The 26,880-nt window shown below is 43.9% G+C and overlaps 1 protein-coding gene across 1 annotated transcript in view; it reads left to right on the top strand.

Annotated features, from left to right (window-relative positions):
- Positions 1-497: 497 nt before the first annotated feature.
- The window catches only part of cacng2a (calcium channel, voltage-dependent, gamma subunit 2a), a gene marked incomplete at both ends in the record, with an annotated part of 99,597 nt that continues 73,214 nt past the window's right edge, over positions 498-26,880 (top strand). The window contains 1 exon segment of the mRNA XM_084070706.1: positions 498-708. Coding sequence (XP_083926832.1) covers positions 498-708 — 211 coding nt within the window.

Below are 26,880 nucleotides of genomic sequence, written 5' to 3' on the forward strand. Positions count from 1 at the left end.
CAGTTCCATTTTAGGATACATTCTGCCACTATAGGCTAATATAGACTATTATTAATCCTTTATAGCTGAGAAGCCTGTTATTCACATTTGTGGCTTTTTGCTGCAGCTGTCAAGAGTAGGCTTACCAAATATCCAAGTAGGTTTCGTCTTTTCAGCTGTAGGTTTCGCTGAAGGCATTGGCCTAGTGCTTTTAAAGACTGTTAGCCTAATATATAGCCTACCTGAATTTCTGTCTTTTGGCAAACCACAACAATCCAACAGGGAGGAGAGACATACTGCGTCTTCCTCCCCAAACTACCCTGTAATAAAACCCATTTCTCTTAGTCGGTCCTCACCCAAACGCAACCATAAGGTTCCTACCGCATCCTCCTTCTTCCCCCTCCTTTCGATCAAATATATCCCATTTTTTAAATTTGGTTTGGTCCCGTAAATTTTCAAATATTTATTTCCTGTATATCAAGAGGAAAGGGGGTCCCCCTTTCATGGAATGCGGAAACATGGGCCTGTTTGACCGCGGAGTTCAGATGCTGTTGACCACAGTGGGTGCGTTCGCAGCCTTCAGTCTCATGACCATTGCGGTCGGCACGGACTACTGGCTGTACTCGCGCGGTACTTGCAAGTCCAAGTCAACCAACGAGAACGAGACCAGTAAGAAGAACGAGGAGGTGATGACCCATTCAGGCTTGTGGAGAACATGTTGCTTGGAAGGTAAGCAGTGTCATGCTCTGTTGTACACACTAGTCCAGTGGTTCTCTAAGTGGATTCCAGGGGCTCTCTCGGTTCCTTTAGGGGGGTCTAAATGGACCCTTACAAGTCTGTAACTCTGACAGTGTACAAATGGAACCCTAACAGGTCCATTTGGTGAGTTGAGGGGAGACCTTGAAATGTAAAAGTTTGAGAAGCGTTGCAGTAGTCACATATCTTCCCATTACTATGGCTTAAATTCTCCAGATGGTAACATTGTTTCTGCATTCAAACACAAAACCACTTTACTTCATTGCCTTTTCCACAATTAAGAAGCACTGCAGCATGAAAGGCCCTTATTTCGCACCCTGAATGTTCTGGCCCAATTAATAGGCCTGAGCGGGTGTACAAGAGCACAACTCCTTGGATATGTACCACCTAAACATTATTGATCAATGTTGTCTCCCTTTCCTGTGCTACCTTCTTTTGGTAGATACACATTTGATTTCCAAGTGAGTTGTGTGAGAAGATCACCAGGCTCACAACTGCTGCATACCCATGCTATGGTGCCAGAGGGGAAAAATGGTTCTTCACATTTAACTTCATATTTTAAAAGGTCAAGGTTTCGGCCAGCACCTTCGTCAGGGTTGCAAGATTATTCTTTTTTTTTTAAATGACCAGAATTAGATTTTGTTATGACAGGACATCCACGGTGGTACATTAGAAGTGGACATTTCTGCTACTGGGCCATTCCCAGCCTGATCCCTCTCTGACACTGTGATGATGGGTGGGTGGGTGGGGGCTGTTTACAGTGCTTGTCATGGAACCTTTGACCTAGCTGTGTTCAAGAGTTTTCTAAGGTGTCAAAGTACACACTTCCTGTGTGCAGGTTCAAGACAACCTCACATGTCTGCCTTGTCAAACAGAGGCGGCTTGTTTCCTGACATGCTCCAGTGCAGGCGTTGGGTGCTGACTCGGAGTGCGGCACTGTGTAACCTTGTGAGGTCATGGAGCGTTACAAATATGCTCATCTTCTTCTTCTAGCTACGAGGTTCTGAGAGGTCATGGTGTCAGACTCAGAGCTGGCTTGGGGCCTCCAGTTAAGCGCTTAATATGTAAGATGTTTGAGACGACATCTCAAGAGACATAGAAAATTGCTGCATTAAAATGCATTGACAGCTTCAGTAAGAATGCCCTGTATGAGTTCTCATGACAAGTTTGGCGATGTGTGGTCTTTGAAACTTCTCCTAGTTGTCTCTGTCCTGGACGTGTGGTCCATTACAGTAACATTAGGTCATTTGTCAGTCTTGACCAGCATTGAACTGGTTACCGTGACCATAGGTATAGAGAGAGCAGCTGCTAAAGGTTTGCTCAAGGTTCACCTGTCAGCCCTCCAGGTCTAAATTCTTCAAGGTTAGAGGAACAGAGAGGAGAGGCATCGTCCATCTGCCCCCCTGAAATTAATGGCATTGGGAGCAGCTTACCTGGCAAGTATGAGACAAATAATGTAAAGTCTTGACTTTTATATAACGATAGATTGTTCATCGACGTTGTAATGTATTTTAAATGACACATGACACATGCAATGGAGTTCCTATTGAATGGCATTGTGTCATTACTGACACAATTACTGGTTATTTCACATTGCATTTGTTAAGAACGTAGAATGTGCTCCATTTCACTAGTGTACAATATACAGTATACAGTATGTGAATAGATTACTACAGACCAGACCACCTGAAAACGTCATACTCTGGTGAATTGTCAATCCAAGTGCCACAGTGTTTCATCTGAATAGACTGAATAACAGGCCTCTTCTTCCTTTGGATCCATGAAACTACAGTACGGAGTGAAATTGTGTTTAACAATTCAGATGTTAATTAGGCCACAGCATACAGTATAGCTCAATTAATACAAAGTGCCAGAATGACTCACATTTGTCTTTCCCCTGGCTCTCCTTAACAGAGGGGTTATTGGTAATCAGGCAGCTAGCAAGGCTGCAAATGGTTGAAGCACTCCCTCTATCCTTAACGCAAATGAAAACACAAACTGTGATTTGCTGTAACCCTGGCAGTGAAGGCCCACACACACACTTTTGAAGTGGACACGGGTGGGCGAGGGTTTCTGTTCATGCAGTCAGCACCCAGAGGAGAACCTGTGATAAAGTGAAATGGGATTCCCACACTATGTTCCTCACCACCCTGTGTGCTTGTGCGTGCGCGCGCGCGAGAGAGAGAGAGAGAGAGAGAGAGAGAGAGAGAGAGAGAGAGAGAGAGAGAGAGAGAGAGAGAGAGAGAGAGAGAGAGAGAGAGAGAGAGAGAGAGAGAGAGAGAGAGAGAGTCAGACCAGCTTATTCTTTAAGTCTCATTGTCACTAGATCACAAAATACTGATGTCAACACTTTTGTTAGGTAGGGAAAGGTAATAATGCCTCAATGTCAATACAGGAAGTTTAAAAGCTTACCAAGTTCTTAAATTGTATGACTAATAAGATGTCTACCTAATAAGGGCATGTATCTTGTATCTATATGGTCCATCCAACCTCAAGTACAGTATCAAAGTAAGTACATATGGCAGAACAATCCCTCACACAAAACTAGCAGATTATAATAATAGATTTGCACTTGTCTTTACAGTACCTCTAGCATGTGTTATAAATGCTATAAAATTCACAGCTACTGTACATAAGCATGGGATTAATTTGTCAAATCTCACAGCTGCCCTCAGAACATCAATGTAATATTCATAGTGATGCATCATGTGTTTTTCTTCAGTGCATGAACTGCATGCTTTTTTTTTTTTTGCACATATTTCCTCTAACTAAAGACAGGTCAATACTGTTCTCCAGTCAGTTCTTTGACAGACCCCAGAAAGTGCTATATAATGACTTATAAAAGGTCCATTGGCCCAGTTTAGGATACATTATACAGCTTCAGTCAAACGTTCTCCAGGGACAGATTGTACAGTACGTCCCAAGGCTTGAAGTGCTCTAATAAAACACTAGATTTATGTACGCGTATATTGGAAGCCAGTGTATACCTGTACACATATTGTACCAGTTAATTGGCAATGGCAACCCATATGATGGTGAACTTTGTAGCGCAGACAGTGGGAATGAGGAAGTCTACTGTATAGTCCTATTAGTCATCCAGGTAGTAAGATATCTAAAAGCTTTCTTAAAAACAAAGAACACTGGAATCAACGAAGCCTCTTAGATGAATGGTGAAACGTTTTCAACATTTCAATTGTATGTCCAGTGAGCGTACTTTGTTTTCAATGAAGCTGTTAGAATGAGCAAGGTGTATCACCAGGTGCTTTGGGCTGGCGAGGCATGAACGACGGTGCACTTTGGTAAACATGTGTGTTGCTGATGTATGGGGCCCTGGAGGCCGCCTCTCTGCTGTCCTGTCTGGGACGTTAGTGAGAGCAGCCGCCGCCGTGGCTCCCCGAGCTCGCAGCCAGGTGTAACATGCTGCACTCACTGCTAATCTGTGGCATTCATCTTCATTACAGTGCCGCCCTCTGGCTCCAAAATGGCTATAGTATGATAGAAAGAGAGAGGGGGGCGGCCAAGGTATAATAGAGCAGTGATTCTCAACCATTTTCATATCAAGGACCCACAAATTGATATGTATTTGGACCCATCTGAAAAGATTTTGTGTCAGGTTGCGAGAAGATTTGTGTTTAAAAAGATGATTCAAAAATGTTTCTGCAAGCTCGAGCTGGTGAGCATACAGATCTGCAATTTTTGAATAGCCGCAGTATAAAATAAGGTTAAAGTGGTTCAACTGATTTTGATACTACAGCATATTAACACATTTTGCTGGTGACCCTCTGGAACCCCCTCAAGCACCCCTGGGGGTCCCCAGACCCCACTTTGAGAGCCACTGTAAATAGAGAATTGGAGAATACTGACAAAACAGTCCTTTTGTTTAATATTCTTATTAGGCAATTATTTGACACAAAATATCTACTAAGATACATAATTCACCTTAGTGTTTCATCTGAAGGCATGAACAGTGATTAATAATAGATGGAGAACATGTGTTATTCTTCTCTCCTCGGTAAGACCCTGTAAGATTATGATCAAACTTTGTCATATAAAAGCAGTTTGGAGATTGAGAAACCGACGACGGCTTGTTGCCTTGTTTTAGGTCTTGAGTTATACTTAGGTGTGTGCGGTTATTACGCACCGACATCAGCCGATATACAAGCTCACAACGCTTCGCAATGCGGCGTGTGGTGAGCTTGTTGATCGGCCATTTTTGGTGTACGACACACGCACACAACTAAGTATAAATCAGCTTTTCTCACTACTAACTTCTTTCTCCCAGTGTGCTCTAACGTCTCTGCATCTTCACTACTGGCAGGAGATGGTGTGATTTCACAGTTGTAGGACAATCTACATCTACAAATCAGATTTTACATACAGATATAACTATTGCAGAAGCTCCACTGTTCAACCTAAGTCCACCGTTGCTCAATACCCAAGAGAAGAACTCATAACAGATGCATGGTGGTGGTTTGACATCTAAAATGGCTACCACAATGGTATGGCCTCCCTCAGTTTCTGACAGTCACCATGGGAATATTATACACCATGATATGCCTCATGACTTTATGTATAAGCACGTGGGCGTACCATTGTGGTGTGCATGGCATCCATGCATTCGCAAACACATGTAGGAGTAATCACATACTATACTGTACATACAGTATATTTATACACATTGTGTGTATTCATGCATGTGTGTTCACACACACGTGGGATGTGCTTGCTTTCACATACATTCACAATATTCATTTCCTTTTCTAAATGCATCCTGTTAGCAGAGCATGTGATAGAGAGACACACAGTAAACAGCATAATGAATAAAACAAAATCAATTTACTAACTGAAAATATACAAATGTTGCCATTACTCATTCTCAGAGATTATCACTTTAAACCTGGTGTCCCTATTTTGGGCATGTTGAAAATGTCTAAATACTACTTGTATTTCACAGTAAATCACTTGCATTTATGGTTGCCAACTCCCAGAAATGTATATAAGGGACACCTATTCTGGCCATGTGGCGGTGTCAAAACCCCCGAAATGCATAGAAAACTATGCATTTTGGCAAAGTTATATCTATAACACACAACACAGACAACAGGTCTTACACCTGCATTGGCTACTGGGGTCGCTTGGCGAACAAGGAACTGTGTCAGTGCTCCCTGGCTTCTATGTTGCTTCTCACTTTTCTTTTGGATTTCACCTGATGCATGTTGTTTACATCATGGATTCTACCGTGGCTAACTGAAAGAGTTTGTCGGCAGTCGGTGCCGTTTCTTTTTGTACATAATCTTCTGTCACACTTTCTAGCCACCCTTGTTTTTCCCCCACTCAGTTCTATTATATTCTTTTGACGTCTCTTTTCTTTTTCCTTTAGATATTCAACTTCTGTTCTAAGCCTCTCGCATTATTAATCCATGCTTGGTTGTTGTGGTTTGAATGAAGGCGGGGTGTGGGGGGGCAGCACCCTACAGTCTATGGGGCAGCAGAGCGTATCATAGCAACACTGAACGTGCTTCTCTTCATTGCTCGTGTCATGAGTAAATGAGCCAATGAGCTGAGTGAGTGCAATGAGCGGAGCGCATTTTCAGACACCAGACTCTAACATAGTCTGAGAAAGTGGCTCACAAAGTCATACAGCAAGCAATGAGAGGGGGACAGGGACAGCAAAATTGCTGTTAATTTCTCAAATAAACGATTACGATTGCGTATTTTACTGCGCGGTTGGTAACGCTATTTGCATTCAACAGTTGTCTTTATAGTGCCACCTTTTCAGTAATATGCCATTACACTGGAAACAATAAGACTGTTCATAATAAAAAAACGTTTGGCACATTTTCTTTGTTATCACTTCACACTTCACTTTGTCTTGATCTGGAGCTGAAGTCCATACAATCAACATGACTGTGACGTAGCCACGTAATTTGGTGACACATCGGACATGGGCGGAGCGGTACACTTTGTAAGCTAAGGCCATGCCCTCACATGACCTAATATAAGCAACGTGATTGGTTAAAAACCTTAACCTGGAACACAGACATGAAAGACGATTCGATTCGGTCCCTAGAGGGCGAGACAATAATTATTATAATTCAAACAATTTGAAAACTTTTGGAAATAGAGCTTATAAGTGGTTACACACATGATTTCACTGTTCAGGCCTACATGTGGAGAAGATCAGCGTCCAGAGCCGTGCCCCTGCAGCAGAGTTGAACAGGATTAGTCTCATAGTGCAATCAGATAACGATTACGCGGGCTGGAGTGCGCCCACCCAGGCTAATGTCCTGACCCTAAAGGGGCATTACACTGTATTATGACACCAATCCACAGCACACCCAGCTGCATAGGCTGGATTACAGGCAGACAGTCTATTGAACAGAACTTCAGTCCAGCATGCGTGGAAAGCACTGTATACTGGCTGCTCACTTCCACTTGTTGAAATATACCCTGAACTGTTTTGGTGTTGAAAACCCTGGATCGTATCACGTCACCATCTCTGGACCACTTCTTACCCCGTCACTTGATGTCTGTAAGGTGACCGGTCTGCATCGCATCGCGCTGTCACCTTCCCCAGCAGTCAGCGATGGATGGGATTCATTTTGGCCCAACCTGCCTTTCATTGGAGCTCCGCTGAGACTGCAGACAGTCACAGCTGTCCATGAGTGTTTTATTGGTCTCCACCTTGCCCTCTCTATTGCCCACTAAGGCCAAATTACAGGCCAGTCTTTACTGGATTAGGCTGTACGAGTCGAGTCTGAGAACACCATTGTGCTACTGTTCAAATTGTCATTTACTGTACTGTAATTGTGCTGTTACAGAGATGAACATCAACTGACTGGTGTTTTTTTAATTATATCAACGTAGAGGGGTTGTTGACGGTACAGTGCAGCCTCAGGTATATAAAATGCACTTCCTGTTGGGAAGCTCAAGGGGAAACCTCAATCCATAATGTTATACCAACATAATCTATGCTCTAACTGCTTTATTGACTCATTATAATTTTTTCTCCTTTGTTTTTCCCCTCTAAATATAGAGTTGCCAATTACCCCCCTCCCCCTCTTTTTACCCCGCAGTTTATTTGTTATGCCAATTCCCGAATTCCCCACACATTTCTGTGTAGTATAGTCACTGCTGCCCCTGCCTCACCTGCCAGTGTGGGGAGCCCCTACCAGGAGGACGTAGCGTATGTGGCGAAACACCCTACTCCTCATCGTTCAACACCCTCCTGTGACAGGCCCCAGTCTCTGCGTGGGGGTGACTACTGGAACTTTATGTGACACTCAAGCACCCTGATGTCTCCTGATTTGTTTTAGATAAGCAGGTTTCATTTAGGGCAGTGGTTTCAAAACCTTTTGTCCTTGGAGCAACCCCCACCTTACATACGACAAAAGCTGAGACCTCCCACACGGGCACACACACACGTTTTTGTGACATGTTAACCAATTAAGCTCTATTTACTATACGACGAATTATAGCCAACATTGCCGATCTACAAGTTCACAATGCGTCGCAATGTGAGCTTGTATTGGTGCTATTTTCAATATCTTTCCAAATGTTTTTAACCTCTTGAAAACCTATATAATGGCATGCCCAAAATAGGGATGGATGCCAGATTGAAAGTGGTTAAATTGTTTAACAATATCATTAGTGCTTCACAGTTATGTTACATGCAGGGTTATGTTCAAGTTGCAAGTTAGGATAATAGATTCTATATGACAAGTTGGACTGATATCACATACAGGCAGACAGTGGAACAAAGCAATTAAGTTACAAGTTTGTGTAGATCTGTTATTTTCAGCATGTGAGTGGGACAGGCAGCACTGCACAGTGGAGTATAAACGTGTCTTTGGTTTAGCTGTACTATATGAAGCAGCATACAGTGTTCCTGCTGTGGCTCTGCTCAGCGTGACTGTGATGTGTGTTGGACAGAGGAGGGGGCGATGGCATGGTAATTGGTTTACTGTATGATTAATGGCTCTGATGGCTTTGATTGATGGGGAGACGCGTTGTAAACTTTGGTGGCGCTCTCCCATAAACGCTGCCACCCGTTCTGCGTGCAGACGTACTGTAGCCCTGATCCAGAGAGTGAGAGAGAGGACCCGGCAGTAAATTAAGAAGTAAAAAAAAAAATGTGTCAACGATAAGACAAGTGTCAGAGAGAGGACAGCATCTCTAAGTCACCATGTAATAATTATCCCCAACGACCTCTGACACTTAATCATCATTGCAGCTCACACGTGCACATGCATGTTTGTGTGTGTGTGTGTGTGTGTGTGTGTGTGTGTGTGTGTGTGTGTGTGTGTGTGTGTGTGTGTGTGTGTGTGTGTGTGTGTGTGTGTGTGTGTGTGTGTGTGTGTGTGTGTGTGTGTGTGTGTGTGTGTGTGTGTGTGTGTGTGTGTGTGCGCGCGTGCGTGCGTGCGTGCGTGCGTGCGTGTGTGTTTGTAGCACTAGCCTTGATTTACACACGTTATTTTTAACCGCAGGCAGTACTGTTGGGGGGAGGGGTGTCTATCTTTATCCTACATGACCAGAGAACAAATCAATACAACACATACGCATTCTGTGTGATACGATTGAATGGAGTGAGCCACAGAGAGACTGGACCACATGGAGCCAAATGCAGGCCACTTGACCTCAGCAGTACACGCCAATGTCTGGCTTCCATGAGCCCCGTCAAAACAGAGTGAATTTCTGCCCTGTTGGTGACCCAGAGACAATTTTAGATGTGAATAAGTGTACTAAAGGCAGCAATGCAGAGCAACATGAGTTTAAATGTACATACTGTACACAGTATGTTGGTGGACCAATCAATGCAACCAGTTTCAGCTTTCTTTTAGTGTTTTCTCCTACCTACGGTATACCATTTATCAAGCAAAATGTGGTCCCAAGCAATGCAAACAAACAGTTCAAATGTAAGTTATTGGCCCAGTTCAAACTGGTTTAGCTCATTATCCTCTTTTATTTGTTTGCTTTCAGTTATGATTAATTCCTGCTCCATCATACGACGGTGTCACTCACCAAAAATAGCTGATCTGCAAGCTCACAATGGCTGAGTATAACTGTTTATCAACCAAGTGTGGTCCCTTACAAATGTAAAGTTTCCATGTTAAAGTGGCCTGAATAACCACTCGATTTTCAGTGAGATTGCACTCTGATTACATAGAATTGATCCTCTTACAATGAAAGTGTAATTACCACCAAGCCAATCTCTGATTCCATCACAGCAGTGCTTTTCTCCGTTCCACTTCACCGGCCATATCCTTAAGCTGTGGAAACATCCCAAAGAGACCCCGTAGTAAATGATAATTAACTGCAGATACAATCCATTCATTTTAAGGAGGTGCGATTCACTCCTTTTTCTGCAATAGCAAGGAGAAAGTACGGTAATCTGCCTTTTGATTAATTGGTGGTGTCCATGGCGCAGTTCATTTGCAATCTATTACACCGTATTTGCTTTGTGTCAGAATGCAGCCCAAACATACTGCATCATCTCAGTGAGAGTGTGTGTGTGTGTGTGTGTGTGTGTGTGTGTGTGTGTGTGTGTGTGTGTGTGTGTGTGTGTGTGTGTGTGTGTGTGTGTGTGTGTGTGTGGGGTGTGGGTGTGTGTGTGGGGGGGGGGGGTAGTTAGGAGTCTGTCTGCTTCCTTACCCAGCTGTGCCATAGAAAGCATCCTTGCCTGTGCGCCCGCCCACCTTACAGTATACTGTAGCTCCACCTGCATCCCAGACCAAAGTCCTGATCCTTGTGCAGGTTGTGAATTAGGTCTGTTGCCCAGCAGGCCTGTAACGGACAAAGATGTTCCCACCTCTGCAAAGACCTCTTAGCACCTAGTGGGAGAGGTGCTGACAGGTCCGCCCCTTGGTCCAGAAGGCAGGGCAAGCCAAACCAAACAGCCATCCCAGGCCGTGTCTGGCCTGAACTGTCCGATACATATAAGCGTGGGGCTGGGGCTAGAGCCCCAGGCACAGCGGAGGACAGTGCGACGGGTCTATAAGCAACACCAGCAGGGCAGACGTTGAGTATGACAGATGGAGGAGCAAGTACAGGGCAGGTACAGAGGGCAAGGGGGAGGGAGAGAGGCAGCATAATGTACAGACAATCTGGGACGATCAAGGTGATCCAGGCCAGATGGCAGAAAACAAGTTAGGCGCGTACCTGTGTTTAAAGTGCATCCAGACCAGTATGTTATGTTTAGATATCAGGATTCATTCCCGTCTCAAATACAGTATGATCGATTTGTTGTCCGTGCAACAACGCAAGCAGACCAGACAGCGCTGTAATTTGAGACACAGGTTTTAAAGGGATTGATTTTTTTTCTTCTATCACTTACAAGATGAGCTTCCACTGTAGTGCAGACAGAATAAGTGACAGATTTGAGCTGAGTTTCCTCCTCACCTGTGCCTTTTATCTCCCTTTACCTAATGTCCACCGAAACATCACATCTCATCTTGCTCATCCAGCTCCTCGCCTTGCATATCAAAACAGTTGGCAGTAAGTACACCAGATATTTTCCAAGAATCTCATATTCCACATTTTAAACGACCATACCAGCATCACTACATGTCATTGTCTATTTACAACTTAGACAGCCACATATCATACATAAATATAGATCATATGTTGAAATGTTTTCCATAGTCATTAAAATGTTACCAAACTTGAATTATTGACTCAATGTTGGCTAAACTTCACAGGCCTGTTACTAAGATCCCTCTTCAAGACAAAATGGAATGGAACAATTAAAATCCACTCGTTTGGCTTATAGCACAGCAATGCAGTCATTTAGTCAGTAAATGGGGTGAGTGAGGACGAAATATAAACATACTGTCCTGTCCTGTACAGCAATAAAACTGTGTGTACAATGTAGGTTTAGGGATGCAACATTTAATCAAACTAATTAATTGAATCGATTATGAAACTATATTAAATTGTTGATAATCTAACAAGATAATCAATACTTATCATTATAAGCAAAAAGTTTCAACAAATTCAAAAACTTTAAAAGATAGTTAAAATAGCAGATCCACAAGCTCAAGACATTGACACATGAGCTAGTTGTAGATCTGCTATTTTAACTATTTTAGCATGACACCGTTGCAACACAATATAAAATAGAGCTTAAGTGCTTAATCAATTTGTTATTAAAAATAATATATAAAACTCAATATAAGACTCAGCCATAAACAAATCACGGCCACGATAAACAAACCACGGCCACGTCACTATGACAACATAACCAAACCAACAAACCCTGATGACTCTTGTGACATCATCATTCAATCTCGATGACTCATTGTGTAGTATACTTCAAGTCCCCATTCATCTGTATCACAATGAAAACAAATGTTTCAAGGTTTAAAAGAAATGCAGTACATACATTTTACATATATATTTTTGAGTGGTGCCAACCACTCCTACATTTGACTTTGTCCGTGTGTCCGTATGTCCGTCCGTATGATTGGTCAAGCTTCACGTGACACGTGACAATATGTTGTCACGTGTCACGTGACAACATATTGTTGCTGATTGCAACACAAGGATGCAGCCAGTTACTCTCTTCACACTGGGTGTGATTTTTTACATTATCTTAGTTTTCTGCCAGTTATTTGGGGCCCACTTAGTTATATCCTATAAGCAATATCCTTAGCAATATCCTCACGGCCTACCAGTGGGCCCCGGCCCACAGGGTGAGAACACGTCCTTGGGTGGCCATGTGGATACGGGTCAGGGACCTAGAGGGGCCAAACTGCAGCCTGTCTATCTCTGGAGACGTCAGGGCTGCCTGTCACTGTGATGCTGTTCAGATGGCCATGTTTACTGCACTCCAGAGTGAGTATTTACTGCAGTCGGCAATGCTGGCACAGTATTGGCACAATACTGTCACGGCAAATGGTGTTGTTGGGAAAACAAACATTTGTAATGAGACTGTATCTGTCAAACGAGACCACTGAAATGTGCTTTGGTCCAGAAACGAGACCAGAATGAGAAAATAAGAAAGACAAAATAAAAGACTTGATTATTTCAGGGATTGACTTTATTGGAGGTAATGATGGTAACAAGGTCAATCTAAAAACTGTGGATGTATGATATCATTTTGGTTCTATTGATTTTTGTGATTAGTGATATTGTTACAAATGAATACACTACTGTACATTACCAGGTCAAATGGGTATTTTTAATGTATTTTATTTTATTAAATGCTGAATGTGACTGTAACTGAAGACTATTTTCTTTTATCCTGCATTGTTTGTTGTATCAGTCTTACGTCAAGCTGAAGCATTTTGATAGAGTGAGTCCTGGGGTTAATCTGAAGGATGATGATTTAATAGGTTTCCTACAGGAAATGATGTAAACCCAGTGTCTAAGAATGGCTGACACTCGATTATTCATGTCTGTGGAGGTATGTGCTATGACTCTAATGCTCAGACAAAGCATCAGGCAATATGCTGACGACGCAGCTGATTTTCCCCAAGATAAAAAGACAATGCAACTTGCACTCCAATCTCCAGATCAGAGTGAATCAGGGAATTTGTCAAAATGAACTTGCCACTGTTATCGTCACTACATATTGATGTAGCGGTGGATAAGGTGTTGCCAAGTCCACTGAGGAAGATGATGCAATTTCCAATCCAGCATAAAGCTTTTGGCCTCCTACTCTACTGTTGTGTGTGTGTGTGTGTGTGTGTGTGTGTGTGTGTGTGTGTGTGTGTGTGTGTGCGTGCGCGTGCGTGCGTGCGTGCGTGCGTGTGTGCGTGCGTGTTAGTTTGTATATGTGCACTTGCGCAAACTTGTGCATGTACAGAAATGTACAGTATACACACATCCATTATAGCAAGTGCATATGTGTGTGTGCGCGCACGTGTGTGTATGTGCGCGCATATGTGTGTGCACACGCGTGTGCGTGCGTGCGTGCGTGTTTGAGTGTGTGCACTGTGCAGTAAGGAACAAGAAATGTTTTTCATAGGGAGCATAGTTGCTTCCCTTTCCTCTCAGATCGCTTTCCAGGACAGGGAGTCTGAGTCTCTCATGATCGTAGCAACATGCATAGAGCCTACTCTACACACACACACACACACACACACACACACACACACACACACACACACACACACACACACACACACACACACACACACACACACACACACACACACACACACACACACACACACACACACTGTCACACTGTGTCACACACAAACTAAACTAAGCATACACACAGAGACACACACACACACACACATGCATTGACTTTGGCAAATGAGTGCAGACTTCGTGTTGATGACCTTACCCACACATGCATGTGTCCATCCAGTAACATGGACTGGAGCCAGCCTGGCAGTGGTTTGACCTCATCGTGAGCCTTACAGCTGTGTATCTGGATTAGCCTTTGTATGTATGTGTCATGTGTCATGCCATTACATCACCACTGTGATGAGCTCTGCTGGGCCTGTCTTTGTGACGACTCCATAAACAACTTGTGAAGATGAATCTTTTATTCACCCACTGTGTTCCACATGCCACCTGCTCCAAGGCACAGCAGCAACCGACAAACAGTTGTGTGTCTTGCTCAGAGACACTTCGACTCATAGGCCGGGGCCAAGTGGTGGATAGGAAGTAAGTACATGTACTCAAGTACTGTACTTAATTACACATTTTTGTTTATTATCTCAGAGGCATTTTTTTAAACTTTTTACTCCACTACAGTTATTCGAAAACTTTAGTTATTATTTTCGTTCCTACTTACTTATGGGATATCATCGCTCTCGAGCGATGCACAGAGCACAACACATGAAATCCCGGATACTGTCTTCGATTGGCTAGGGTTCTGTGACGCAAACCGGAAACGGTTGGGTTATAAAACCCCCTGCGTCACTAGGTTCGTCCTCTTCCTTCACTCTGCGAGCAGCGAAGCGCACGAGTCCTGAAGCAACACAACTAGCAACCTCGATAAAACTCTTTGAATTCCAGCAAAACCCAAAGCGAGGGCACCCAGTGCAACTCTACGGGCGATTCGTTTACTAAAGTTTTATCTTTTTGTTAGAATAACGCTCCCGCATTACCTTTTCCTATCCTCTAAAGTTTTCTGCCACGAGGCGAGCCTTCGAAGCTAAGCTGTTTTGATTGATTGATTGATTGAATATTTTATTAGGCAAAAGAATGTAAAACAACACATTTACATTTAAAATACTTTGTCTAACAGGTCCGTTCATAAAAGTCCTTGCGGACTTGTTTCCAATGAGGGCCTTGGTATTCAATTCATAGACATATATAGTGGCACCACAGTTCGAATATCATTACACAAAGAAATAAAAAAAATAAAACAGCAAAAAAAATTATATATATATATATATATATATATATACATATATATATATATATATATATATATATATATATATATATATATATATATATATATATATAACACTATGTACAGCCAATGGAATAAAAAAGGGGGGAAAGATATGTACAAGAACAGGGGGGGGGGGGTCGGCTGTCTAACGGGAAAATGGTACTACCTCCTCTGTTAGCCAGGCTAGCAGGCCGCTTAAGGGCTAACAGCTAAAGCTAGGCTAGTGCTAGCCTAGCCTTGTCTCGATACCTCGTGTCCAAACTAGAGGAAGAAGATGGAGGCGCCTCGTGCCTGCGGCCTACCAGTAGCAGCGGACGATCGCCACCATCTCTGCATCCTGTGCCTGGGACCCAACCACGCGTGGCTCGCCCTGCACCTGGAGTCCGTGCGGCCCTGCACCATTCCTGGCAGAGAGGGAGGGGGGAACCGGAGAGGCTGGGCTTTGCGCTCAAAATCCTCTCCGGTGCGGAGCTGGGAGTCACAGGCCTCCCCCCATGGATCCTACCCTGGCGACCACCATCGAGAGGGCAAGGAGCGGAACGGTGAGGATAGGCCCAGGACATAGGCCCATCTTCGCCGAGCACTCAAGGAGAGAGCGCACCGCGGCCCTCACCGCTCTGTACAAAGCCTCGGGCTCAGCTGCAGAGGCGCTCAACGCGGTGTCGCTACTACAGGGGTCGGCCGCCGTGAGGCTGAAGGAGCTGGTGGCCAAACCCCTGGTGGACAGGATGCCTGCGTCGTCGGTCCATAGAGAATGGGTGGAGGACGCGACGGAGCTGGACAGGCTGGTGCAGATTGCAATTCTCTGCACCTGCCAGAGTCTAATGTGGACCGGTCGGGCCATGGCCCTTACTGCGGACATGGAAAGGGCCCAATGGTTGGACCTGGCCACAGCATCGGGGGCGAACGTGTCGACAGGACTTCTCGCCCTCCCTCTCCAGGCCCACAACCTATTCGACACCACCGCGGACCTGATTGGTAGGACGCAGGCAGAGGAACAGCAGCGGCAGGGGGCAGCCGCAGGTCTCCTCGCCACCGCCGTCACTGGACGCAGGCGAGGCGCATCCAGGTCTTCCTCCGCGAGAACCAGCTCCTGGGAACGTCCCTGCGGTTCTCTGGGCGTGGGAGACGTGAGGAAGCGCAAGGACCCCCAAACCCCCCCTCCGACTAAGCCCCCACGAAAGGACAACGGGGCTGGTCGCAGAGGGAGGGGTAAGTGACAGCTTTTGGCTGATCCCTTCATGACCACTTGGCCGGCATCATGCAGGGTCAGCTTCCCACTTGGGGAACAGAACTGGCGCTTTTCTTGCCCCGACGGACAGGGCCACGGGTGGCTCCGTGGGTACACAGAGACTAAAAGAGACGCTAAAGACAATACGGTTGCCACGGTGTCCTTTGAGTCTGATGTGTGTATGTCAAATGTGCCTTGTGTGTGTGGAATAAATCTATTGCCGAAACCACAAATGCTCATTTCTTCTCATACGAATGCTAGAGGCAGATCGCACCCCGAAGCAAATGGGGTGCCCTGTCCTCGAAACTCTGCTATGAACCCTCAGTGTTCGGTTTGCGCCCTGGACGGCATTCCGAACACTGCAGGGACGGGTCCTGTGCGTGCCATGAACATGATGAATCAAACGCAGGTTGTACAAATTTCTGCTATGAATCAAATGTCTCTAAAGTGTTGTTTTCACAATGTGAAACAGGGGCCCTCTGTGAATAAAACATTTCCAACTGCGACATTGCAGTTCCCTCTTCTGTCCGGCAGATGGCTGCAAAGCTCATCTGTAGGACGGTCGAAGGCCAACATCTGTCAACATCTCCGCACAAGAGGTCCGCCCCAGTCGACCTCCCTAAGATGGCGGTTGTCAAGAGGCGGAAGTTGATGGACCAGAGGACCCCGGTGTTACCCCTTCGACACTCCCCGGGGGGGGACGAAAGTATCGTTCCGGGTAACAACAAAACCGAGAAAGGGTTCCTGTCACGTCGACCGGAGTGACGACGCCTCCCGTTCCCATGGAAACAGGCACGTCCCTCCGAAGCGGTGAGCTCATCACGTCCGTTGCACGGACAGAGGCTACCGCTGCTGCCCTTGGGGGCATGTTTTTCCTACTGCTGGCCGCCCATTGTGAAACCTTGGCAGAGGTCTTAACCTCTGTGACCCTAGCTCGACCGTGATGGCACCACGGGTGTCACTCGCGGTTTGGGTGAGGTGGGGCATGCCTGTGGCTGGCCTCTTCTCCTGGCTGATGGTCTCCTTTTTACTTCCCCGGGACCGGCTGGGCCAGGTCCAGGGATGAAAGGGTGGGAAAGGGGCCTGACTCTCTCTGGGAGAGGTCAGACTTGTGTGACGGGCCCCTGTCTTGCTTCCCTTCCGTTTTGACCCAAGGGGTCATGCGTCTGGGGGTCGGGGTCTTGCCGGGAGGCATGACCTGGGACCTTGGGCGTACAGGTTGGGTAGGGTTGCTGCCTGGGACTCCCCAGGGGGCGTGTATGTGTCCCATAAGTAAGTATCTTAAGAAGGAACGAAAATAATAACTAGGGGTTACGTAGGTAACCCCAATTTTATTAGTTCCGCAGTAAGATACTTACCAGAAACCTTCTGTGCGCTTCAACTAGCGTGCAGAGTGAAGGGTATCAGAGGACGAATCTAGTGACGCAGGGGGTTTTATAACCCAACCGTTTCCGGTTTGCGTCACAGAACCCTAGCCAATCGAAGACTGTATCCGGGAGTTCATGTGTTGTGCTCTGTGCATCGCTCGAGAGCGATGATATCCCATAAGTAAGTGTCTTACTACGGAACTAATAAAACTGGGGTTACCTACGTAACCCCTAGTTACTATTTACTTTGGGATACTTTGCATCCCAAAACATACATTAACCACCTTAGCCTTGAAAATAGCTGATCTACAAGCTCACAATGCACGTTATGAGCTTGTAGATCTGCTATTTTCAAAAGTTTTGATACATATTGAACTTGTGAAATGGGCAATTCTACATAATGAGTACTTTTACTTTTGGTACTTTTTTAGCCAATACATTTGTACTTTTACTCAAGTCAATTTTAAATGCCGGACTTTTACTTGCAACTGAGTATTTCTAGATTGTGGTATTGCTACAATTACTCAAGTAAAATATGTGAGTATTTCTTCCAACACTGCTGGGGCCAGGAGGCAAACTGGTGATCTTCTGATTACCAGACTCTCTACTCACTAAGCTACGGCCGCCCAAATATATTAAGGCCAAATTCAACGATCTGTTATAGGTGGTATTGACTTGATAACATGTCGGCTCTCACCAGCATCGCCAGCAGAAGAGACATCATATCCTGTAAATACACAGGGTATGATTTCTGTTTCATGCATGTTTTTTATCCTTAAATATACCTCTTGTTAGTCTACTCCTGCATTGTACTGAATGTGATAATCAAGAATGCACCAATTGTACCAATATTCACCCTTCTTGCTCTTTAAAGTCATCTACAGTATGTTGTCATTATGTACGTACAGTACCTGCACCATTGTCGCCAAGACAAACTCCTGTCCATTTACATAACGAATAGCAAATAAAGTGTCTGAATAATAGCATCTATTGCACTGCGCGACCACCAAAGTGGAAATCATTGCACAGAGTCGAAACAAAACAGACATTTGGCTGATCACTGTGCACATTTAAATATGTCTTTCATGAAATGTAAATTTTAGTTCACAATGTGATTTTCTCTTTTCAACAAATGTAGGTCATAATCTCTTCCGTCAGCTGTCAAAGATGTGCATGTAAAATGAAGACACTGGCTACTCACTGTGAATCCTAACCAGATCCAGTCCTAATTAAAATGATTACTCAACAGAATTAACTGCTTGAACCCTAGCATTGTTATTCTGTCTGGAACATTCACAGAAAATCGCCAATTTACAAGCTCACAACGTGTCGCATTGCGACTCATTGTGAGCATGTATATCTGCTATTTTCAGTTTTCAGCGAAGAGATGTAATGTAGGTAGGGGGAGCGGACCAAGTACAGAGCCGACCCCGGTCAACTAAGTACTAGTTTACTACTGTAAGTATAGAAGGTTTAAGTGGTTAAGTGGTGATCACACTGCCTCTTCACTGCTTCCCGCCCCCATGCTATATTTCCTTACTGGCTGCTGGGGGATTTGGTGGGAAAGAATGACAGGAATGAGGAAGAGGCAGAGCTGTGTCTGAGAGACACATGTGTCTGAGACTCATGTCTCATATTCTAGGGCTGGGCGATATGGACGAAATCAAACTGAGTCTGACCATATACCTTAATATCGTTTTGTTTTTCCAAACAAAATTCAAAAGTATATAAAAAGTTGCATATTTACAAGCTCACAGCTTGTCGCAGATCGCTATTTCCGCTATTTTTTTCTGAACAAGATTCTGAACATTTCTGTTTTTTTAAAGCATAAAAAGGGCATAAGTGGCATAATAACACTGTATGTCATATTACAGATATTATATATCCAAAATCCCGAACGATATCTAGTCTTATATGTCTCATGATGTATATTGATACATTGCCCAGCTCTGTGTGTGTGTGTGTGTGTGTGTGTGTGTGTGTGTGTGTGTGTGTGTGTGTGTGTGTGTGTGTGTGTGTGTGTGTGTGTGTGTGTGTGTGTGTGTGTGCGCGCGTGCGCACACACACGCACGCATTTTTGTGTTTGTGTGTCGGGGGGTGTATGCAGAGACGACAATGCCTGTCAGCATTTACATACTGTAGATGTAATGAATCAAGGACAAAGATAAATACATGCTTCCACCAATTTGGCCAACGTACCTGCCATGACTCCCCTTTATTTGGTTCCCTGTTCCCCTTCTCCCCTTCTGCCTGGCTCCTTACCACTGTGTCCCCCTTCTCCCCCTCTGCCTTGCTCCTTACCACTGTGTCCCTCTTCTCCCCCTCTGCCTGGCTCCTTACCACTGTGTCCCTCTTCTCCCCCTCTGCCTGGCTCCTTACCACTGTGTCCCCCTTCTCCCCCTCTGCCTTGCTCCTTACCACTGTAGCAGCGAACCAAACGATGACATGTGGACACTCAGTGAATTGCCAATCACCACAGAGGAGGGACATGGGGAGAGGAAAGGAGGATAAAAGAGAGAAAAAGAGAGAGAGAGAGGGGGGGGGGGTGTGAGGTGCATGCTTTGACGCATCCAGGCTGCAACCAATGGCTTTTTTTCCTACATTAAAGATTAGGGAAAAAAGAACTGCAGAGAAGCACTACACTGAATACTGGATGTAGCCCCCCCCCCCCCTCTCGCTTTCCTCCAAATACATAGAGAGACACTGGTTCTCTCTTCTTTCTCTTCTCAGAGTCACACTTTCTCTCTCACACCCGTGTGCGTCTCTCTCGGACTCTCTCTCCTTCTTTCTCTCACACTATCTCATACACACACACACGCTCTCTCTCACATGCTTTCAGCTCAGGAAGAGAAATCAATAGCCACAAATTAATCATTCTGCCTCAGGCAGTCCAAGAGAGTGGGGGAAGGGGGGCACCCAAGAGTGGGGCGTTTAGAAGGCTAGAGGAAGGCATTAGGAGCGATTTCTCCAGGCATTTAGAATTCTGGGATTCTTGGACCACACACCACGTGCTGGTCCACAGTCTTAGAATAGAGTAACTCAACTGTTAAAGTACCATATATGCAAGTTTGATTCACTGGTTAAATGTTTCCATCACGTCACGTGACGCACATTTCTTTGTGTCCATATTAGTTACATTTAAAAGAGACAACATTTCAAACTTACTTGCATACTCCTCCTTCCAATTTTATCCAAAGTTCACGCAAATCGGTACACATGATCTCTATAGTCATGTGATCACGTCGGATGTGTTTGATTTTTCATATTCCATACTGATTGGCTAAGATTGACATCTAAAGTTTGCATTATTGGCTTGTTTTGAACAAAATTCTGCAAATCATGAACGCACCGTCCAATTGCGCTCAAGCTTTGCACGCACATTCACACTATGTTGAGGAACAAATGCCACCCTTTTAACATTGGCCTGTTATAGCGCCACCAACAGGTCTAATTTAGCGAAACACATGTTTTTAACAAAATGCCTCAAATCATGAATGCAGTCAGTGTCCGATTGTCGTGCAAGGCCTAAGAAGAAATGGCACCCTTTTCACGTTGGCCTATTATAGCGCCACCAGGAGGCCACAATAGCCTACCTGACCTGGCGGAGACCTGTGCTCCGAGGAGCACTTTTTCTAGTTTATTTTATTTTTCAAGCAATTTCTTTCAACAGTGTTCATAAATTCACACTGCATTTTAAGATTCTGATGTGTTATTGCTTTGCTCTGTTCAGTTTGTAGCGCTAGACAAAATGCAACTGTGTTGGAGCGCTGACAAGAATCTACTACCTGCTGCTCTGTAATGTCAGGTCGATATATAACACCTTTGGAGAACAAATTGGCAGAAATAGAGAAGGTCACCGTTCTAGTACCCAGAATGATCTTCTGGAGTTGAGAGTTATGTTACTGGCTCATAAGCCTATTTCCACCACTGAATAAAATATAAAAAGCTTTTTTCTTTAGTTTTTTTGAAAGAGAGATATGAAATTACGAGAAAACACTCTGTTGAGATCACTTTGGTTTCGCTGTGTGTGTGTGTGTGTGTGTGTGTGTTTGTGCGCGTGTGTGTACATTCCCTCGGCCCACCATATACTCTAGGTAAGTATTTTGATGACGTCACAGACGAGAGTCTCTCTTGCTCGAGAAATTGAGAGCTGTTGGTGATCACAAATATTGATTTGACTCATGTAAGAGTTATAAAAAAACATGAATTTGTAAGAGTAGAATTCCCACTTAAGAGCTATTAAATCACATCAAGGATGGCAGAAGATTTGTTATGTGGATGTGAGATGCTTTCCTGGACTCCTTCCTTTATATCAGTATCTTAACATATAAGTCAGTTTACCACACTTCAACTTATCAGAAATGACAGCTTTCCTTTTTGGTTTGCCATTTGTTAGTTTTGTCTTTTTGCAAAGACTTTCTTATCTCTCCTCAATGGCCTTATCTTCAAAAACTCTTCAGGTGTAGCTGAGCTGTGCAGTTTGTGCGAACAAGGATTGTGATGGAATTATTTGAATTAAATTAAATGAGACTCCAGCTCACATCATTTCTTGATGCGAGAGTATTAAGTACTTAGCTGAAGGAGAATGTGTCATGTATAGAAACAATGATAAATACATATATACCTATATGTATTTTATAGTTCACATTGTGCGTCTGTGCATCTGTTTGTCTGGACATGCCCGTCCGACGTCAGCATGAATCCACAAGTACGCCCACATATGGACTGGACGCAAAGTTCTCACACATTAACCCGGCCAATGCTGAGTACTGGAATCTGAACATGCTGATCAACGCGTCCCTGGCAACGCCGTGCGAGCTGATAACTCGACACAAAGCGCCACATATTCTGCTTGTACTGTATATAACAGCTCTCCCTTTCTGTGTCCCTGTCTTTCTGCTGCTTCTCTCTCTCACACACCTACACAACAATCTTTATTATTTGAAATGATCTGATGTTGACAAACCCAGACTACTGTACATACAGTACAGTATCATGTATTAACAGGTTTTGGTCTTGCCTTTTACACCTCACATCAGTGAGTTTTTACTACATTGCATGGCAGGCAGAAAAAAATGCACCTCAATATTTAAGTACAAAAACTATGCTGAAAATGTCCACAACTAGACTCTAAGCCTGCATTAAGTGTGTACCCCATCTGCCATTTCCCTCTCCACTCAAAACGACAAGTACTTCATTTGCCTCTCTCTCTCTCTCTCTCTCTCTCTCTCTCTCTCTCTCTCTCTCTCTCTCCCTCCCTATCGCTCCCTATCTCTCCTTCTCTCTCTCTCTCTCTCTCTCTCTGTCTGTCTGACTCAACTCCCTCTCTTTCTCTCTCTTCCTGTCTCTGTTTGACCATAACCCTCTCTCTCTCTCTCTCTCCCCCTCCCTCTCTCCCTTCCTATCGCTCCATATCTCTCCTCCTCTCTCTCTCTCTCTCTCTCTCTCTCTCTCTCTCTCTCTCTCTCTCTCTCTCTCTCTCTCTCTCTCTCTCTCTCTCTCTCTCTCTCCCTCTCTCTCTCTCTCTCTCCCTCTCTCTCTCGCTATCTTTCTCTCTCAATCTGTCTCTCAAGCAGTGGTGAGAGTGAACTTTTAGCAGACACTTTTGAGAAGGGGAAAAAAGGAGAGAGGAGGAGATGAGGTCATCATATGAGAGAAGAAGAGAGATTAATATCATGTGCTGGTAGAAAACAATATCGAGGAGCAGACTGAATCAATGCAAACAGAGGCTAATGCCTGATGAGCTCACAACTTGTTGCAGCACGTGTTGCAGCTTGTAGAGCTATTTTTGGTGTGTGAAATTCGTGTGTAACTAACTAAGGGGGTCTGACTGAAAGGTGCTGAAAGACGGGGTGAAACCGAATATATATATATATATTTCTACGTAATATGTACGTGTGGATTAAGCCAGGATATGCATATTGATGTGTCTATGTCTTCATATATATAGTATTGCACATATGTGCAGTGGTTTGTTTTTGTACATAAGAAGGTGCGTGTTCTAGTGGGTGGGTGTCTCTCAGAGTGCACAGGGCTGAAGTGTATGTAACAGACAAGACGGCCGATCTGGACCAAAAAGCCCCACAAGCACAAGTGTGACTCAGTCTGCCGCTGCATATCACGTCAATGGAAGCCATAACATCTCGGCACCAAACAGGCATGGGCACACAAACAAAAAACACAAATAACTGATCTACAAGCTTATGCCCCAACACTGTGGACCAAGTGACTGGTGACTGGTTTGTGGAGTCCTGTTTTGAAGCCTGGAGTTTGGCAAATTAACAAGCCTTGATCACCATTAATATAGGATGCTGATCATGATACTGACATGATACTGACCATGATACTGACATGATACTGACCATGATACTGACCATGATACTGACATGATAATGACCATGATACTGACCATGATACTGACATGGTACTTACCATGATACTGACTATGATACAGACATGATACTGACCATGAGACATGATACTGACCATGATACTACTGACCATGATACTACTGACCATGATACTGACCATGGTACTGACCATGATACTGACATGATACGGAAATGATACTGACATGATACTACTACAATAAAAATAAAGTTGACATTGTAATTGGATGTGGGGGGCGGTAAAGGACCTGGATATTGGATAGGGGGCAGTGGTCCAAAAAAAAGTTGTGAAACACTGATCTAAATGGTAACAAACATTAGTTAGTGCTTTATGCTTTTCTTTTACCATCAATAATTGTTATGATGGGAAATACCTCTTTTATTAAAAAATGATCCCTGAAATTCCCCCCACTCTATTGCCCTCTCTCTCTCTCAAGCCATATCCAACCATGCTCTCACTATCCTTGCCCATTTCTATATGCTTCCAGCCCACTATCTTTCCTGCTTTGCCTCTGCCTTGCTGTGTGGGTCACTGCTCATACAGTCATCTTTATAATCTAGTGAAACAGCAGCATCGACCGCCTTTGATTTGCGATCTTTTATCGCAGGCTAGTAAAAGTAACCCCCTCCCCCTTTAGATCTATCCTGAAGTGTTCCCAATGTTATTAATGGAGGCTGGAAATCCAATTGATTTAAATAAGAGTACGGCACACTCATAAGATCAATGAGCAGCTGTTTTAAGAGTGAATTTATGATGCTCAGCCACTGTTCCACTGTGCTCACTGTGCAGATTTTGCGCTGATGACACCATGAGCTCATTTCCAGGACCATAATGTAAATCATATGAAAGGGTGGCAGGGGGGTCAAATCGTTTAGGTTTTCATCACAGTGTGTGAGCACCAGCCACAACTTTATCACTAGCGGACTGTAGTGAACAATCAACCCAGGCAGATAGCAAAGAGAGTGCCAGATTGGCAAATTGAACCATTCCATGGTCTTGGCTACATGTCCATGGAGCCATGGTCTAGTTCTAAGTTAAGGTTACCTGCCGTTTGTGCTCATACTGTAAAAAGACTATATTTCATGTTTCAAAATATATCTTTCTTGTTTTCCATCTTGTTGCCGAAGGTGCCAGCTGTCTAACAGGATCAGACACGTCAGACTCTATGTATGTACCCTGTATGTAGGTGTGTGTCTGTGTCCCTAGCTCAGCTGACATTGCTACATCATTCACGGTCCCCACAAAAGTAGACCAATCATGGCAAACGCTGATGCTGCTACACTGGTTCACAGACTTCTTCAGATCAAGACCCAAAAGATAAATTGGTGTCTCCCTGGGATCGAAACTTAATAAAAATACATTCGGAATTTCCTTAACATATAAACTACTGGTGGTGGTGGTATTATAACACATACTAATACTGTGTATTATCATACAGATTTGATTGGAAATATGTAAATCTATCATCTTTTATGTTCATGCCGTGGAGGGATCTCCACTACATTACTATATGGAATACATGCAATGTATGGAATATCGGCTATTCTATGTTAGAGCATAATAGTACCTGTAATAAGCACACAAAGGTCACGTTACAGCTTAGCTCATCACTGTGATGTGCATACATACATACAGTACGATATATTATTGTATATCTATGTAGCCAATATAAAAGGATAAAGGAAAGCAATTCTTCCACTAAGTAGTAAGTGAAATGTTTTTTGTTATTAGACCCAGTCTTGTCTGTTTGCTGTGGGTATAATGGTAGCATCCCTCAGTGTACTGGGTGTCCGTGTTCCATTAAATGCCTGTACTGATCTTCATTCTGCTGTATTTAGATAGAATGTCGAGGCCTGATTTGGTGGAACTGCGTAAATAGTAGGGAAGTAGCTAACTCCTTCCTACTTATTCACTTTAGAGGTGGAAAATACAAACAGTTCAGGTTTGCATGTACCGGTAAGCAGTGGTGGAAAGTAACTAAGTACATTTACTTAAGTACTGTACTGTACTTTTTTGGGGCAGGAACCCCTATTTGTAACTATACCTTTCAGGACGGGAACCCCTTTTGGGGTTCCTGTTATGTACAGTATATAGCAACATACATTTGTTGTAATTGTTTAATAAATATTTGAAGTATTTAAGGAAACTTAGGTCAGGATATAGAAGGCGTTTTTAGAATCGGCCACAGGTCTAAGTGGGTTAAGTACAATTTTGAGGTATTTATTTCCTATTTCCAATACTTTTACTTCTACTCCACTACATCTCAGAGGCAAATATTGTACTTTTACTACAAACTTTAGTAACTAGTTACTTTTAAGATATACGTTATGATATTATGAAACATACATTAACCACTTTAGCCCTATTTTATACCTACAAGCTCTACAAGCTCACAATGCGTCGCATCGCGACGCGTTGTGAGCTTGTAGATCTGCTATTTCAAACATTTGAGTACTTTTACTTTTGGTACTTTTAAGTACATTTTGATACCATTACTTTTGTACTTTTACTCAAGTACATTTTTAATTCCGGACTTTTACTTATAACAGAGTACTTCCACATTGTAGTATTGATACTTTTACTTAAGTAAAACATTTGAGTACTTTTTCCACCACTGCCGGTAAGTCTCAACTGATGAAAATGTTGTTTGCGAGGCTGTTACTAGTGTATTGTTCTGAAGTCTGCTGGGTGAAGCTTCCCTGGTCCCTGCCAGTCCATTCATTCAGGGCTAAGGGATTAGGCTGGGTTTGTTTGAGCATGGCTCTGTGCTCCAGGCAGGAGGCAGCCCAGTCCTGCAG

Source organism: Gymnoscopelus microlampas (genome assembly GCF_963454915.1).
Source record: "Gymnoscopelus microlampas genome assembly, chromosome: 11".
Classification (NCBI taxonomy): domain Eukaryota; kingdom Metazoa; phylum Chordata; class Actinopteri; order Myctophiformes; family Myctophidae; genus Gymnoscopelus; species Gymnoscopelus microlampas.